This window comes from Labrus mixtus, chromosome 23 (assembly GCF_963584025.1).
Source record: "Labrus mixtus chromosome 23, fLabMix1.1, whole genome shotgun sequence".
In the NCBI taxonomy this organism is placed as follows: domain Eukaryota; kingdom Metazoa; phylum Chordata; class Actinopteri; order Labriformes; family Labridae; genus Labrus; species Labrus mixtus.
The window spans coordinates 15,480,501-15,498,430 of record NC_083634.1 but is presented as its reverse complement, the minus strand read 5'-3'; the positions used below and the strand labels follow the sequence as shown (position 1 = coordinate 15,498,430).

The 17,930-nt window shown below is 42.5% G+C and overlaps 1 protein-coding gene, 1 long non-coding RNA gene and 6 other non-coding genes across 8 annotated transcripts in view; 4 read left to right on the top strand and 4 right to left on the bottom strand.

The window, feature by feature from the left end:
• The first annotated feature begins 408 nt into the window (after positions 1-408).
• On the top strand, positions 409-6,639 carry LOC132958659 (uncharacterized). The gene is made up of 3 exons (XR_009666808.1): positions 409-615; positions 1,009-1,056; positions 6,422-6,639. It is a non-coding gene; the product is annotated as an uncharacterized LOC132958659 (long non-coding RNA).
• On the top strand, positions 2,113-2,185 carry trnak-cuu (transfer RNA lysine (anticodon CUU)). Its single transcript has one exon. It is a non-coding gene; the product is annotated as a tRNA-Lys (tRNA).
• Positions 2,358-2,431, bottom strand: trnan-guu (transfer RNA asparagine (anticodon GUU)). Its single transcript has one exon. It is a non-coding gene; the product is annotated as a tRNA-Asn (tRNA).
• trnak-cuu (transfer RNA lysine (anticodon CUU)) lies at positions 3,746-3,818 on the top strand. Its single transcript has one exon. It is a non-coding gene; the product is annotated as a tRNA-Lys (tRNA).
• trnak-cuu (transfer RNA lysine (anticodon CUU)) lies at positions 4,241-4,313 on the bottom strand. The gene has a single exon. It is a non-coding gene; the product is annotated as a tRNA-Lys (tRNA).
• On the top strand, positions 4,452-4,525 carry trnan-guu (transfer RNA asparagine (anticodon GUU)). The gene has a single exon. It is a non-coding gene; the product is annotated as a tRNA-Asn (tRNA).
• On the bottom strand, positions 4,880-4,953 carry trnan-guu (transfer RNA asparagine (anticodon GUU)). Its single transcript has one exon. It is a non-coding gene; the product is annotated as a tRNA-Asn (tRNA).
• A 597-nt stretch (positions 6,640-7,236) lies between the features above and the next one.
• gba2 (glucosidase, beta (bile acid) 2) overlaps positions 7,237-17,930 on the bottom strand; it is a 16,987-nt gene continuing 6,293 nt past the window's right edge. Inside the window, exons 3-17 of the mRNA XM_061031649.1 lie at positions 17,077-17,192; positions 16,224-16,442; positions 15,867-16,106; positions 15,594-15,696; positions 14,384-14,537; positions 13,860-13,985; positions 13,591-13,775; positions 11,365-11,469; positions 11,157-11,264; positions 10,909-11,060; positions 10,677-10,783; positions 10,043-10,185; positions 9,719-9,834; positions 9,268-9,459; positions 7,237-8,302 (exon numbers count right to left, since the gene is read on the bottom strand). Coding sequence (XP_060887632.1) covers positions 8,036-8,302; positions 9,268-9,459; positions 9,719-9,834; positions 10,043-10,185; positions 10,677-10,783; positions 10,909-11,060; positions 11,157-11,264; positions 11,365-11,469; positions 13,591-13,775; positions 13,860-13,985; positions 14,384-14,537; positions 15,594-15,696; positions 15,867-16,106; positions 16,224-16,442; positions 17,077-17,192 — 2,333 coding nt within the window. The 3' untranslated portion in view covers positions 7,237-8,035. The remainder of the gene's footprint in view (positions 8,303-9,267; positions 9,460-9,718; positions 9,835-10,042; positions 10,186-10,676; positions 10,784-10,908; positions 11,061-11,156; positions 11,265-11,364; positions 11,470-13,590; positions 13,776-13,859; positions 13,986-14,383; positions 14,538-15,593; positions 15,697-15,866; positions 16,107-16,223; positions 16,443-17,076; positions 17,193-17,930) is intronic.

The following is a 17,930-nucleotide window of genomic DNA, read 5'->3' as shown; positions in this document are numbered from 1 at the left end:
ATATGTCTGTTGGGTATCGTGCACTTTGGGTTCTTTTCTGTTGAATTTTATTTAATTATTTTTAGTATTTTGCATTTGTTATGTTCTTGCTGTTGTTTATGTTCTTCTGTGTTTGGTTTAGTTTGTTCTTGTTTGTCAAAGCACTTTGTAAACCTGTGTTTTTAAAAGGTGCTATTTAAATAAAGTTATTATTATTATTATTATTATTATTATTATTATTATTATTATTATTATATAGACCTAAATAAACATTTGCAATAATAACAAGCCTACTCGTTTAGGAAGGAAACCAAATTAATTCATGTAAAGCCTCTTCACTGTGGATAAAGTTTTGGACGATTGAATAATTTTCTTTACCCAGCAGCCCCCCTTCCTCCTCTCCCCTTTCAACTCTGCCGAGAAAAGAGAAAAGTTGGGTCAGGTGTTGCACCTCAAAAGTTTGTTTAAAAATGTGTGTCAACATAGTTAGTTAGTTCCTCAAAGATAAATATGTGGAAATGCATCTTGTGAGACTCGTTTGGGATGTTTTTAATTATGTTTTGCTTTTCACCTGGACCCCAAAACGTCGAGTTGAACACCTGAACCAGCTAGCCACCTTTACGGCCTGCTTTCACGGTAAGAGTGTGAAAGTCATTTTAATTATTGGTTAGAATTACACGGTAATAGCAAATAATAAGGGGTGAAAAAGGTAATGACCACGTGGTTTTAACGACTAGAAAAAATGTCAGGTGTGTAAAAAAAAAAAATCATTAATTAAACATTAATTAACGTTAATTGAGTAATTAAAAGTCAGACGTTGATCTATTTTTTTGTTCATTTGATAGGTTTTGTGAAATAAAATGGACGTGCAGTGGACTAATGTTGAAATTAAGATTAAATGGAGAGGGAAATGGTTAAAACTGCTTGACTTGGGTTCAGCACCTGGTTAATGGAGCACTACATTTTGGGACTCATTGGAAGCCTTTAGACAAGCCAACAAATACATTGTTTTTGTGTTTTACTTTCTAGGTATAGGCCTACTTTGTTAAGTGGAGCAGCAGCTGAAACAGATTTAAGGTAAGTGAAATTAATTTGACTCATCCTGACTGCCTGCTTTTTGTATCATGTTCATTGGAGAGCAGCTGTTAAGTGTTATGAGGCTTTCTAAATTGTTTTACAGAACCTTTAAGATATACTATTTTACCAGTGATAACGTTCACATCAAACTACATCTACAAATACTTTGTGTTTCTTTTTCACTTCATTTTTTAGATCTGTATTTTTTGTATAAACTTAACTTATTTACTTTCTTTCACTAAACATTCCCATCCACAAAATCAGGGGGAAAACCCAGCATTATCAAACTTAATTTCTATTTCCTTTGCTGAGCGAGTACAGATAAAAAATCACATCAAGTACCCCTCATTTTGCCACATCTATGGCTTGAGCGTCTTTGCTTATCTATGCCATCTTAATTAAATTGAATATATTATTTATAGGAAAAATTAGACAAGCAGACATATAGAGATAGATAAATTGATTAATTTAACATTACCAAGGTAGATGCATGCATACATAACCCACACAGATATACCCCCTCATATAAATAGTGGAATAGATACTCTTCCAATGACACAGCACCAGATAACAATCGAGATGTCTTCCACACAGCCCAGTTCACACAAACTACCCGACAGAAATAGTCATGGATAAACCCCCTACCCATGTTCCTGCAAAGCACAAAGCTATAACAAGGTCGCTTTGGCCTTAGTATGCCATGTTCTTTCTCGTGGGAAGATTTTAACCAAAAAAAGAGATTTATATGCACACTTACATTAATAAACCATCATATTTATAATAATGATAAATCTCAACCTAAATAGCCATGCTTAGCCCTTAAATACTTAGATTTATTGGAGACTTGTATGGTCAACACATGACTCATAACAGACTACTTTAATCATAACTGACTTGATTGTGATCTCAAAGCGTCCATCTTTATTAAACTTTGTGACCCTACATTAAAAAACAAAATAGTTTGGCCGTGGAAAGGCAGCTGTAGTCCTCCAATGAGAAGGGCTTTCAGAGGGAACTGCACGTTTTTAAGCCCCTCCCCCTAAGTGTTGCACAGCAGCCCGGCTAGCTCAGTCGGTAGAGCATGAGACTCTTAATCTCAGGGTCGTGGGTTCGAGCCCCACGTTGGGCGCAATACTTTTTTGTTTTTCATGTCTTGAGGTTTTTATGCTGCTACTATTATGTCTTCTTTATTTTTTTATTTTTGTTTACTGTAAACAAAAGTTCAAATGGATTAGTTAGTTCAAATATTGCTGTCATTTGTATTATCTAAGATTTTTGTGATGAGCGTAACAGAAAAGGTACGTCCCTGGGTGGGCTTGAACCACCAACCTTTCGGTTAACAGCCGAACGCGCTAACCAATTGCGCCACAGAGACATGAAGCCCTGTTCTCCAACTCTTCATTAAAAAAAAAAAAATCTGTGGTAAATAGCACAGTTTAGCTAGTTTGAGTTTCTACAAAGAACATGGCAACTTAATAGATCCAAAGCATGATGTCCTCTAATGTGTCTGGACTTGTTCAGGTTCAGGTAAAAGTTGTCATGTAGCATGTAGGGGTCTGCCTTGTGAACCACATAGACTTGGGTGAGTACTTTTGCAGGGAGAAAACAGACCCAACGTGAGCCTAACCGAGGTCTGGCTTTGGGCACCGTAGGGCTCGGGTCGGGTTGCAGACCTCTACTTTAAACTACCAGCTCAGTCCCTCCAGAAACTTGCAATATTGCAATCTCGAATATTAAAACAAATTCAACAAATTACCTTTACCTCATTAGACAGCTGAGCTGGCTTGAGCGATCGCATGTTTTGGTGGTATGACACCATTTGTGGGTGTGCCTGAGGGAGTTCCTGCAAGGAGATTGTGAATTGAATAAAGAAGTGGTCTGATAGATGCAGAGGGGTGACAGTCAGGTTTGCTGTCGAGCAGTTCCGAGTCAGGATTAAATCAAGAGTGTTGCCAGCTTTGTGGGTAGGAGGAGTTGGGACCTGCGTGAGGTCAAATGAGGATAGGAGAGTCTGTTGCCTGGGCTTTATCAGTGTGTATATTCATGTCTCCCATTACAATCAGTGGTGTTCCATCATCAGGGATTTCTGAGAGTAGCATGTCCAGTTCAGATTACACCCTGGTGATTGTGTGATATTCAAATGAGGAGTTGTTGCTCAGTGGGAAGAGTTTATTGAATTTCCAGGTATTAGAAATGAGGATACCTGTACCACCTCCACGTCCAACAGAGCGGGGTGTGTGCGAGAACACTGTGTCAACAGAAAGAGCAGCTGGTGTGGCTGTGTTTTCTGGGCGGGTCCAGGTTTCAGTCAGGGCAAGTGCCTGAATGTCTGACATTTTTGCAAGTGCTTGAATGAATTCAGTTTTATTCACAGCAGATTGACAGTTCCAGAGGCCAAAAGCAAATGAAGGGTGGGTAGAAGAGGCAGAAGAGGCTTTCTACTACAATGCAGAAAGACAATACACTACCCGCTCTGTCATTTAAATAACAGCAAGGCAGAGGGCAGAACAGTCCTGCCAGAAATAGGCCATGTAAAAGGGGCATGTTTGTGCATTTTTGCAAAATAAGCTATTTTGTCCTCAAGTTAAAAACAAAATGGTTTGACAATGGAAAGGCTGTAATAATCCAGCAGTCCTCTCCGTAGGGAACTGCATGTTTTTAAGCCCCTCCCCCAAAGCATTGCACAGCAGCCCGGCTAGCTCAGTCGGTAGAGCATGAGACTCTTAATCTCAGGGTCGTGGGTTCGAGCCCCACGTTGGGCGCTAATCTTTTCCAGTTAGAGGCTGTGATTTCCAAGGCACAAGCAGATGTCTTGGCCACATATCTAAGTACAAGGTAACAAGGTTATTTTCTGGTAAATAGGAAACGATCAGGCAGTCGAACTGATTTTACGGTGTCTGCTCTGGCATTAGCAGACACGCTGTTAGTGCTCACGAGTAGGAAAACGGCAACATCATAAAATACACAAGTGGGGCCAAGAAAGAGACTAAAATGTGACACCCAACTTTTTGAGTGTCTTGAGCTCTAACCGCTGAGCGTATCAAACTATGATACACCCCTCCCTCCACAGCGGTGATCCTGTGCAGCTTGTCTGTCTCATTCTCCCCCAGTGCAGAGCTAATATACCTTCACGTATAACAAGCTGCATAAAATCATCAGCTGCGACAAGACATCTAAAATGCCACGCCCAACGTGGGGCTCGAACCCACGACCCTGAGATTAAGAGTCTCATGCTCTACCGACTGAGCTAGCCGGGCTACAGACAGCCTCTTTCCCCCCACTGAATGATTGTCTTGTGCATGTACGCTGCTGTCTCTGCAGGATATGTCCCAACCCCCGTTGTTGCAGAGCATGTATATATAAAGAGTGAGTTGTGATCCACATGTAGCAACCTTGTCTCTGTGGCGCAATTGGTTAGCGCGTTCGGCTGTTAACCGAAAGGTTGGTGGTTCGAGCCCACCCAGGGACGAGATCTTTTTCTTTTTTTTTGAGTGCCCCTGTAGCCTAAAAAGATCATCCATGTGCTTGTTTTTGATCTTTAGTCAATGAAACGTGCATTTCTTTTGCGGTAAAGACAATACCAGTACTCATATTTAAGAGTTGGAAAACTATGATATTGACATTTTATTTTCAAACCATTTACCAGGTGTTAATAAGGAGAGAGGTAAACTGCTGGAAATGTAGATTCTTCAAAAGGTGAATTAAAGGTAGAGGTGTCTTTATTAATCAGCCACCATCCCCCACTCTCCCAACTGTGTACTGCGTGTTTCTGTTTGCAGTCCATTGTCTTCTTTTGTGGTTATTGTTTAGAGGTCAAAAGCGACGTCCCTGGGTGGGCTCGAACCACCAACCTTTCGGTTAACAGCCGAACGCGCTAACCGATTGCGCCACAGAGACGATGTTGCTACCTATAGATGACCAGTCTCTCTTTATCTGTGTGCTCTGCAACAGCGGGGGATGGTGACATACTTAGCAGAGCCACGGAGGGTTCTAGGTTACAAAAAGCATGCTCTATTTCTAGATAAAGACGCGCCCCTGTGAGGTACTCTCGAGCGCTTTATCAAGCAGTTTCAAGGGAGGATAAAGTTAAAAACAACAACCTCTGATCTTTAGTGTGACAAAACAAACCTAACAGGATAATTGTTTAAATAACAAGAGAAGGGAGTCTGTTGGTACACATAGCAAGGCATTCAGGAAAGTCCAGCTAATTGGTTATTAAAAGAAAAAGTTGGAGTCAGTGTTTGAGGATGCGAGAGATTAGTCAAATGTGTGTTGAATGTTGTTATCCTGGAGAATCGCCTGCAATGTGTTACTCAAGGAGTTGGAATGGTTGGGTGGAGTCCACCGAGCCACCGTCGGCGGTAGGACCGGAGGCAAAATGTAACTTTTGAGCCGGCTGGGTGGAGCAGTGCTGTGTGTTTGCATGCCTGAGTGCATGTGTATGTAGAGCTCCCATTGTGTTGTGACTTTCACGCCTCGGCAACGCCATAACGAATCCACATACTGGAACACCCACATTAACCCACTGAGGTACAAGGCATTTTTGCCCTATTTTTTTTTAAAAGCCTGGTCTCCACTGTGCGCGAAACACCCCAGAAACCGGAGATGATTTTACCCAGATATTTTTAAACTTTGACTAATATGATGAAATCTGTGGTGGATACTCTCCGATCATGGAGTAGGAAAATGTCATATCTGGAGCATATCTTGTCTCCGGATTTGGATCATCAGAATATGGAGTTCAGATATTTTTCTGATATGACTGATGTCGTCTTATGAATGCCAAATATACACAATTTCTGGAATCAGCGTATCACATGATACAACCAAAATAAAATCCGGAAAGTTTGATACGTCTGGTATCAGTGGCAGGAAACCTCAAGACTTCTATCTTCACTTTGGATATTTAAAGAAATTATTCAAATATGATCAAAGTGACTGCGGATACTCACTGTTTATCTTATCTCCGTAAAATGTTTGGCATTGGCAGAGAAGATTTGGCAAGTTTTTCATGGGCGCAACCCACATACTCAGCTCTGCTGCTCATCCCACAAATGCATGTTCCTTACAAAGGTGGCACCATTTAAACGGGAAATAAACAGGCTTTCCAACGGTATAAGATTGATTGCCAAGAAGCATTGTTACAACAAAGAAATAATCTTCCAAACACAAATGTCCTTACTTGATGTTCAGTTGTTTTTTTCAAATGTAAATTCGCTAAGATTTAAAGGTTAGTGTAAACAGCTAGCATACCTGCCTTGTTGACGTTACTTTGTTTTTTTATTTGTTCAATATTGATAAATGAAAAATGATTTTACTTTGTAACCAAGTTATCTAATCTATCCAGCTCTGTTTCTCCTTTCAGTTCAACAAATCACGCCTAGGTGGGGCACTGTCTGCCCAAATGAAGCCCAATTTAGTGGCTAGGAGGAGCCCCAGCTCTTCCTCTCCTCCATCCTCTGTGAGGGCTCCAAGCCCCTCTCCTCCTACGGCCTCTGTGAGGACCCCCAGCTCTTCCTCTCCTCCATCCTCTGTGAGGGCTCCAAGCCCCTCTCCTCCTACGGCCTCTGTGAGGACCCCCAGCTCTTCCTCTCCTCCATCCTCTGTGAGGGCTCCAAGCCCCTCTCCTCCTACGGCCTCTGTGAGCACCACCGGCCCTGCCCCATCCTTTGTGAGGACCACCTCTGCAGCCTCTGTGAGGACCACTGGCCTTGCCCCATCATCTGTTAGGATGTCCCACCCTTCTGTAAATACCAGCCCTGTAGCCTCCTCTGTTATAATTATATTTTCTTTACCAGTCCATTATTGGCACACCTCTGTTTTCTCTAGAGTAGACTTTAATTAATCGGTTCCTCAATATGTGTACATTTATTGTCATTAGTGTACGGTATGTACTTTATACATTTTCTGTAGTGACTGAATGTTGGCTGGTAGCTAACGAGAGTAATAACAATTCATGGAATATTTTTTATAGGCATGGTACGTCTCTTCCTACCTTCTTTTAGGCGCTGCTTATCAACAGGCAAGGCAGGTAACAGCGGCCTAAAAGGTCCCCAACAGGCTCTAGAATCGCCACTGTGTACCAGTGATGACAGGCATTAAAAATGAACTAGAGAAACAGTCGGTCTTCCTCTTGAAGGTCTTATGGAGGCATCAGATATATATGTTTTAAAAAAAAATACTCTTAACAGTACGTTTAATTCAAAACACAACCTTCTGTTTGATCTTATTTAGTTAATTTATTCCACATGATTGTCATGAGTATTTTATAAAACGCTTGCCGCTACATGAATATACTGTAGACATAGGCCAACATGCAGCAAGGCACCAATTTCTATCAAATAAAATAAAACAATTTCCATCACACATGATCTCATTTAGTACAGCATTCAAATTTAGGTCAAGGAAAAGTGAAACCTTTTCTTTTACAAATATCCACATTTCTGATTGAGAAGTAATTCAAATACAGCTTTATTTAACAGTCCACTGGTGTCATTTCAACTGTTACAGTAATGACTACCGGTACATGTGGCTGATGTAATAATTAACAGTCCTCAAATAGTTAGCATGAAAAGTTTCTAATCATGGCGTTTGACATGATCAGGAAATGTAGTGCAAATAAACAGTATGTTGTCTAAAAACAAGGTCTATTTGAAATCAGCAAACGCTCACTGGCTATGATTTCGATAATGCATGGCTGCCACCATAACTTAAAAAATCAGAAACCATTTTCAGTCCCTTAAAAAACTCTTAAACTCTACATCTGATCAGGATCTACAGTAGCTACCGACTTTGTTGGGCAAAAAAAAACCATTTAAGTTCTGACTTGAAGCCTCAAATAACAAAACATTTGAAGCATTCTAAACATTAAGAAGGTCAAATTTGTGTTCTGTATCGAGGTTTGGTGTGTAGATGAGAATCGCGTCTGCCTGGGGGGGTTTCAAAGGAACCGGCGGTACTTGTCTAAATCACACCAGTCCTACTTCTCAGGTCCGAGCTCTGACTCTCTCAGATCCTGTCCTTGCTCCCCGTCTGATGCTCCGTTCTGGTCCGATGTGTTCTGATCCTTCTTTGAAGTGTTCAGGGCCAGCTGCATAGCCCAGATGCTCAGAGGCCGCATGTATGCCAGGGAGCGGTAGATGCCCTTCTCGCAGTAAGCTTCGGGAGTCTGGAAGGCCATGCCCAGCCTCTCCCAAACAGTCCGATAACAACCCTCTGCTGTGCGCATACCCTCCTCATGCATACCCTAAGAGAGAAGGAAGATGGACAACAGAATTTGTAGCATCAAAAACTAGTTTTTTCTGTCATCTGTTGAATTGCTATTAACCAATTTGTGCCTCTTTGGCATTATTTATGAAAAAGTTTACTCATCTTTTCCTTTACTTTTTTAGTAGGAGTAACGTTTTTACAGAAATAAAAATGTATTGGTTTTAGTTTATTTAGCTTATTATGCAACAATGTGACAAAGTAGTCCATGATTCGGACCGGAGAAAACAAACTGTAGGTGTGAAAACGTCCTAATATGAGACATTGGGAAACAAGGCAGCAGTAAGGCGCCTCTGTCATGGTGTTAGTTTTTGATACATTTGGTGTCACTTTGTGTTTGTTTCCCCTCCTTCTGTTTTCTGTTTTCTCTCTTGCAGTGTGTGTGCAGTGGAGTGTGGCTGGCTGAGCACCTGAATCTCATCAGGTCATCACTCAGGCCTTAAAGACAGATCGAGACTCAACTCCTGTGCCAGATTATTCCTTTTGCAGTCGGTAAACTGTGTCACACTACTAGCCTTACCTTGAAGAACTTTGAACGTGATTTTTTTGTTCTTGTATCATGGACTGACCGGTTTTCTGTTTTTGTGTGCAGCCTGCCGGTGAGCCTCACCTCCTCGTTTTGGATTTCTGTTTGGCCTTGCTGTCTTTGAGTTCTCCTGTGCCAGCCCGTCCTCTATTGCCACCAACTGCCTTCAGCCTTTTATTTTGCTACAAGCTACATTAAAACATCTTAAGACTGACTTTTGTTTCCATGTTCTGCATTCTGGGGTCCAAACCCTAAAACTCAAACCTAACAGCCTCCTCATAAAAACTTTTGTGTCTTTTGAAATTGCATGATTCCTGAGGGTCAGACTTTCAGGCAAAAAAATCATAATTTCTAGGCTAATGAAGAAACATGTCATGGTAGTGACAAGATTCAGTACACACACACACACACACTCTTACCTCATGGATCATAGTGGCAGCCAGTCCATACACCACTCCAATCCAGACCTCGTCTGACTGAACACTGGAGCGGTCCACCACTCCTTCAGGACGCATGCCGTTAACCGCCCCCATCTGACCCCCAGCAAAGCTCATCACATTCAAGTCGAAGACAGATTTAAGAGCGCTCTGGATTTTTTCTTTGGGAAAAGCCTGCAGCGAGATAAGAGTGATGTTGAGACAACAAAGCTTTGAACACTTTCCTGATCTGAAAACATTCCTTTAGAAATGTTTGTGTAGTTTACAGGCAAAGGATGACATGTTTGCTAACGTAAAAACATGTTGTTTTTTTTAGAGAATTCCTCGTCACTATCCCAGTGTGAAAAAAAAAGAAGAACATAAAACCAGCTGCATAAGATGGATTATGTTTTTGTACTGCTAGTAAAGGATAAAAACTCGTGTTTAAACTCACCTGGTATTCTCCGTCTCCAAGTCCGGAAGCTCTCAGGAACCAGTGACCAGCGCACTGATCAGACATGACACTGTTAGAAAGGTCTCTCCCACTGCTGTCGTAGTTATAGTATTTGCCTAAATGTGAAAGGAAAATAAAGAGGAGGCCTGTTAAGTCTCTATGATTTGGCTGCAAAAATACTTACACTGACTGTGAAAAATCTGATAACATCAAAAGCTTTACTAGTAGTGTTTTCACAAAGTCCTGAAAAACTCCTGAAGTTTTGCTTTGAAATTCTTTAGAAATCTTTAAGAGTGCATATTGTGGAAAACAGCGTCTGCTCACCGTTCCACAGCAGTTTATCAAAAGCAGCGCTGCCTCTGTCCAGGATGTCCCTGTAGCGTTGGAATGTCTCCTCGCTGTCCACCAGTCGAGCCATCTTGCACATCACACACAGGGACGCCAACCACAGCCCGCCACAGTACGCACTGGGAAATAGAAAACAAACACCAGAGTCTTATTTGTTGAAAGATTTTGGTGGCAGTTGTCTTAAACAGAATTTATATATTTAAAAAAATCTCACCAAAAGGAGGGATTCCTATGTAGTAGAACAAATAATATTAATTTTCTTGTTGTTTTAATTTACCCCAACCATTCTGCTAAATCATGTTCTTATTCTCGTCCCAATCAGACACATTTCCATCTGACCTGATTGAGGTTGAGCCAAACACATCTATTTCTGTAACAGCGGCAGATCTTTTGTAAACATCCAAAATGGCAACATCAACGAATAACAAACAAGACTATTGTTGGTCATTAACTCCCATCATGCCATATCTCTGGTGGTTGTTCAACTAGGAGCTAAATGGATTGCACACCAGTGTCGTTGTTTTGATTGGTTCATACAGATCTTTATTTGTGTGTCATGTAAAAAAAAAAAAAAAGAAGCATTTTAGTCCATAACTGTTCATCCTCTTACCTTGGTCCAGTCACAGTCCAACCGTCGTAAGTCTGGTCTGCATAGCCAGAGTTCTCTATCAGTCCATCTCCATCCAGGTCAAACTTCATCTCCGACTCCATCACAGCCTGGAAGAAAAATCATCAAAAAACAAAACTCTTAAGCATGTGATAGAAGCCTACTCCAGTTCTGTTAACACGTCTACAGATGACTCCCGATCGCAATCCTTTTAAGCCCATCTGCTCAGTACTACCTGGCAGACTGGCCACATGTCCCGGAGGTACTGCGTGTCCCGCGTGAGATGAAAGTCCCTGTAGACCTGCAGGACGAACTTCAGGTTCAGGTCCTTCCAGTCTGCAGTGTCGTGGATAAGGTAGGCGTTCACCCTCTGCCAGGGCTCGTCGTCTACAGACACAGTCATGGTGTTTTTTTGTCTGCTTCAAAAGGTTGTTCATTAAACATCACTTTCTTTAAAGTCGTAATTGATATCATGTCTCCTACCTGGGTCTCCGATGTCGTGAGGCACCACGTTTTTGGCCTTTACAGGAGAGTGAATGCCGCTCATCAGGTGGAGCCTCTCTGTGGGGTCTACACTGACCACACTGCCGGCTGAGGACAGATTTATGTTGTCAAACGTCGCCTTGCTATTGCCTTTTTTTTTTTAACATGACAAAGTTTGAATTATTGATAATAAAAAAACTACACCCACCTATATCATACTGCAAACTCAAGGCGAGTTTGGGCCACAGCATGATGAGAGCAAAGGAGGCGTAGAAGTGCACGTCGTATGTGTTGTACATTCTGTACTCCTGACCTGGAAAATAATCAAAGCTTAGGACTGTCACTCATCAAGTACAGATAAAAGATGTTTTATATAGCTGTTTATTTATATTTATATTTCACACTTTTGGATTTTTTAAATTGTTTAAGAGCCTTAAAATTGTATGTTTGTACTTAAAGGGGTCATATTATGCCCTTTTTGTGGTTCATATATTTAATCTATGTATCTACTAAAGTATGTTCACAATAACTAAAGTTCTAAAAAAGTGTCTGTTTTCATGTACAGCCGCTCCATGCACCAGCTCGCTTCTGACTCTCTCTCTGAGGCTCTGAAGTGCCCACGTTCAGAGACCTCACGTGTGCCAAGTCTGAGCTGATTGGTCGGCCTGTCGGCTCTGCCGTAATTGGTCAGTCGTTCAGCACGGTACTCGGAAATGTCCCGCCTCTTTTACCATATTGGGAATGCAGCCACTTTGGCTCCGAGGGGAGCAAAAACATTAGCATGTTAGCACTACTGTGCTACGGAGCATATAAAACCAGAAAAAGCAGAATATGGGACCTTTAAAGGTGCACTATGTAGATTTGGGTAGTGAAATTTGAAAGTTAGAGAAGTGAAGCATTTCTCCTCTATAGTTTCTGAAGTAAATACAAAAACTTTATGCGAAGGAAAAAATGGGTCCCTGGAACTTTGTTACAGCTAAAAAGCTAGGTTACATTCTCACTGTCGCGGACCCCCCACCAAAACTTCTCGCGTATCATTTTATCTTCAAACAGGGTTCCAGGGACCAGATTTTCCTCTGAGGACAGTTTGTGTATAGAGTTATGAACATGTACCACAGAATCTGTGAATTTCTCCAACTTTCACATTTTTCTACCAAAACTCCACACCGCACCTTTAAAGTCAGAGAGAGCCATCTTCATTTCATTGAACTGTTTCTGTTTAATGAAAATAAATCCTCATCATATTTGTATTCTTTATTTACCAGAAGTTTACTTCAGCTGTAAGCGTACACTGCTGATTGTACTGTATTGTCGCTGAAAGTACTTCATTATATTTGATTTATATTTATTTGATTATCTTTCATGAACACCGACACACCGAATGATGATGATGATGGTTTTGTTTGATAATGATGACGATATTTAGATTTTGGTTTTCATGCTGATCAGAACCCTCAAGAACAGCTGTCGATGTTGTGCACTTCCTGTCAGCACCTGTGTGTCCGATCAGACTGTAAGCTGTTTGTTTGCACTTCCTGACGTTGTTTCCTCCTCTCTACATGTCGATCTTGTGCTTGTGTCGTTCTTACTCTCTGATGTTTGTCACTTTGGATGAAAAGCGTCTTCAGTACCACACACACACACACACACACACACACACACACACACACACACACACACACACACACACACACACACACACACACACACACACACACACACACACACACACACACACACACACACACACACACACACACACACACACACACACACACACACACACACACACACACACACACACACACACACACACACACACACACACACACACACACACACACACACACACACACACACACACACACACACACACACACACACACACACACACACACACACACACACACACACACACACACACACACACACACACACACACACACACACACACACACACACACACACACACACAGCTTCCTCATTCAGGCAGTGAGCAGAGTTTTTCTAAACATTGCTCCGTTATGTAGGATGTTGTTTTTTTTTCGCACGGCGGAGATCAACATCAAACGTTTTGTAGACGTTACTCATCAACGTGGAGCAGCTGGTTTTATTGATGTTTTAAAGTTACTTCAGATGTTTTATACATTTCCAACATTTGAAGGTGACTTTTTAAATATCTTGTTTATTTGCCCAACAGACCAAATCAAGAAGACACTCAGTTTAGAATCATATTGAACATGGAAATAGAAATAAATAGTCTCATAAGAGAAGCCGAAACATGAGATTCATTTGAACTTTTCAATAAAAAGGAAATGGAAGCTCGTTAAAATGAGTCAAAATAGTAGCCGTTTCTCATTTCTCAGCTTCGTTTCCCCACGAGACTATTTGTTGGCTCTAATCTGCTGCATCTGCTTGTCCCTGTGTCACTCACCTTCCAGGTAGGCGAATCGTCCGTACTCCTTGATGACGTCAGGCTGAGCTGGAAGCCCCCCGTCCTCGCTGCGGATGCCGCCGCTGACGTCGGCATCCTCCGGCAGCTCGGTCCACACCGTCCCCCCGTCGGCCACAAAGTACAGCTCGTTAAACAGAGCCGACTTGTACCAGTGGGGGAGAGAACTGCAAACGCAACGAGTGGACGTACTGTTCAACCAACAAACAAAAGAGTTCATCTCTGATTCACCTTTGAGAGATGTGAGCTACCTGTCCTGCAGGATGGGTCTCTGCCACTCCTCAATGCTCCTCTCCCAGCGTCTGTAGTGAGTGAGTGCGTAGTGACTGAGCGAGGGGGACGCGTCGCCTTGAGTACCAAAGTAACGAGTGTATCTCCTGGAGAGAGAAACAAAAAACACATGAAGCGACATCACACATGTTACAGATATTCTGCAAAATCTTGATTTTTGCACTGAAGGTGACATAATCAGGTCCGTTTTAAATATCCTTCAAAATGAGACTCCATCAGTTTCTTCTTGGCTCTTAGAAAGGGTTGTTTATTCTTTGGAGAAAAATGTTGGATGCAACTTGTGAAAGATCCATGAAAATATCTCAAACTGCTGCAAGAGGAACATCCTTCAATATATTGCCGGGTTGTTTTGTTTTTTTTCCATTTCATTTGAGCGACACTTAAAACCGGGCGTTAGCGATCTTGTAACTTTCACAAACTTCACTCCAACTTCTGCAGAACAACAAACGCCATCAAAGAGTTGAACTTTAATGGTCCATGTAACCTGATGTGCTCTCTCTCCCTTGAGCCGAAGGTGATCTTGGGCATGTCCCAGGCCAGGCAGAACTCCACCGCGTTGTGACCCTGAGCTGGCACGGAGCAGCCCACGGCCAACGCTGCCGCCACCTTCTCTCCTTTAGGCGACGGTGGGCTCGAGCCTGCAGAGGAAATAACAGAGAAGAGGAAGGAAACCAAGAGGCGGTTAGTAAAGGATGTGAAGGAAATCATACATCTGTTTACACCTGGTATCACAATGTGTCCTGAGTGACTGAATTGCAGTTTAACAGCTTCATTCATTTGATTACATTCGTCTCCATGGAGACAAATGTAAACAATTGTGATCTGATCCCACTTCCCTGCTCCACCTTTGAAGTGGACTCGCAACGGAGAACGCAGGAGTGGTTGAACATGGACGGAAGTGTTGACGTCACACATTTTCCTCCTTTTGACACAAGTTTAAATAAGTCTCAGAGCTTCCCAAAACATGTCTGTGGAGTGTCTTCTTCTAAATCCACTCTGATCCTGTATTTGATCATGTCTATAAATCCCTCTATTTCAGCCCTGCTCAGAACAGGCTGTTTCTGTGTCTGTACCTTTAAATATGTAAATGAGCTGTGTCTGACCACGCCCCCTCTCTGGAAGGTGCTTGGGTATACTCTGGCTTTCTCGCTCCATGCCCTATTGTTTACGGTGAGAAGGCAGACTCAGAGGGCAGAACAAACACCTAGCTGTGGGAGTGTCACCCACCTGGGGGAGGGGCTACTGCCCTTTGTGATGTCATGAAGGGAAAATCTCCAAACGGCCTGTTTGAGCACACATTTTCTGAAAAGTGGAGCAGGCTAAAAGACGGAGAGGGTGAAGTTTTCTCATAATTGGGGGGTTTGTAGACGGACTAGAGACACATGTTAGAGTTAGAGAAACATGGTGTATAATATGTGACCTTTAAACTTTCTATGAAGTTCAGTATGCGGGGACTTGGACTGGGAACAAGAGGGTCGCCGGTTCAAGTCCAAAGTATGGAATTTGAGACTAGTTGCTGAAGTGGTGCCAGTTCACTCTGAATTTCACATCAGGGTAATAAAGTGTGTCTTCTTCCTCTTCCTCGTCTTATAAAACTGCTTCCATTGTTTCTTTCCATTGCACTTCCTTTTTCCGCCTTTTTTTTTTTTTTTTTTTTACTTCTACATTTGACTCTGCCTCATCCCTCCACAAACCTGTAGGAGAGTCCAGCCGTCCATCAGTGATGAGGTCACTCCACAGGCCGCTGCAGGTTCCCTTTGGACTGAACGCCGTCTGGTGACTGACCATCCTGTCAGGCTGTTGAAACGGTACACACACACACACACACACACACACACACAGTCATTTTAAATCCAACTCTTAATGCTCGTTAAAGCGTTTTGGACTTTTGTATTTGTAATCCTGTTTATTGCTGGTGAACTACTTGTTCTACAAAGCTGCTTAAATCGGAACATTGTGAATGAAACCTGCTCTCGGGCTGCGATGCTCAGGGTGTAAGGGTTCACTGTAGTGCAGTGGTGTAGTAAGACCCCGGACACGGCCTCCCCCTCCTTCTCCAGGTGGAATGGTTCGTTCCAGTGTCCCCCGCTCTTGTCGTCCTTGTGTCCCGACCCGTTGACCACGGTGAACATGATGGAGACCTCGAGTGCAAAGTCATTCTTGTTCTCTATGTCCCACACAAACACCGCCACGGGGAGGCTCGAGTCCTGAGAGGAAGCAGAGAAATGGTGGAAAGATTTTTTTTTTTAAAAGGAGCATTTTAACAAATACTGTACATAATGTGTCTTTTTTAAAATCAAGTTCCCATGATGCCTCAGTACTACCTTGTAGTCATGTGGGATGACGGGGGAGATCTGTCTGCAGGTGAGCGTCACATTCTGTCCCGGCAGGTGGTAGACGGTCCAGGCTCGGGGGTACAGGGCGTGGTAGAAAGCGTACTCCCCACAGTAACCCCAGTTCCAGCCTTGTAGTGTGGGCGGGCGCTCCACAGAGAGCACCTGCTGGTAAACCGTTTGGCCACCTCGCCGCAAACACACCGTAAACTAAGAAAGAGACGAGGACATGTGAGAATGCTTTATTTTCTCCCATTTTTCATGTGGAGGTTACATTTCCCCAGAATGCCCTCTGATAACCCCCTGGGGGAAATGTCTGAACCTAAAAAAAGCACCCAGCCAGTTCTGCAAGTTAAAAAAGCACGACAGAGACAATGGAGCGAGCTTTTCCAGGATGAAAAAGAGTCACGCCCGTTCCTCAAACAGGACTCTCTGCTGAGCGCTGGGATCTGTCATCTGTGTCTCAAATAGACCAAAATGTCCAATAGTTCAGCTTTAGCACGACATCAATGTGATAAACGGCTGTTTCAATTTCACAAGAACAGGACAGAACATCAGAGAAGAAGAAAATAGATCGATACATGTAGACTGAGGACCAGGAGATGTTAGTACATAAGCAGCCCCATAGAGGAGATAAGCGCCTCCTTCTTATCTGCAAAGTAAACCGTGATTTAGCAGGCGGCGGGAGTAGTCGTTGGACTTTGTTTGCAGAGATTGGAAATAAGTCAGCCGCTATTGTGCGGGACGTAAATAGGAAAAAAAATATCTATAGAAAGCAAGAACGCATCCTGTAACTAAGTCCCTCTGTGTGGTTTCACATGTGTGTGTTCAGGATCCTGTTTACCTGGTCCGCCGTGACCGTTTTGTAGTGGTACATTCCAGGGTTGAGCTGCCATCTGCAGAACTCCCCCCTCCAGCCTCGCGTGATGGTTCCTCCTCCGATACCGCCGAGCGGAGCGCCTACAGATTGTGGGAGTAAACGACACGATACCAGAATTTGAAACTTTACGATACCACACCTGCATAAACATTGAGGCTCCTGCACCAGGTCTTAAAGTTCGAGATTCATCGGCAACACTTCAAAATGTTGTCAATGAATCGGAGCAATTCAGGATATGCCAGAATGTTTTTTTAGGGCCAATTTTTGAAACAAGAATTCATAATTTAGCAATGATAAGAGTTAAGTTAAATGTTAAGAGCCACTGGAAAAAAGTGAAAAGTAGAGTGTATCCTGTCAAATAAAAATGATATCTCCTAATCTAATATTCTTATAATATTGACATATTAACTTTTTTTTTTTAGTTTGAAGAGTAGGGGGAAACCCAATAGCCTAGTGGTTATATCGCCCGCCTCATGTACAGTGGCTATAGTCCTCGATTTCGACCCTTGGTACTTTGCCGCATGTCATTTCCCTATCTCCTCATCCCAGTTTTCTCTTCTTTTTTTTTTTTTACGATGGCTCAAGACGAGGTTTTGTAACTTTATTCAAACAGAGAGAAAAGTGGTGAAGAAAGGCAGGACACATGAGTATATATCCCTGTGGAAAGGCAATAAACGCATCAATTTCAATGAAAAGTCTTAAAAAACGAGGAATTCAACGTGAGATTACAAAGTATTTCATCTCTGACACTGTAAGAAATCCGCTTTAAAAGACCTTAACTTTGTAAACTCAAGAGGTCAACTGAGGTTTTGTCCCAG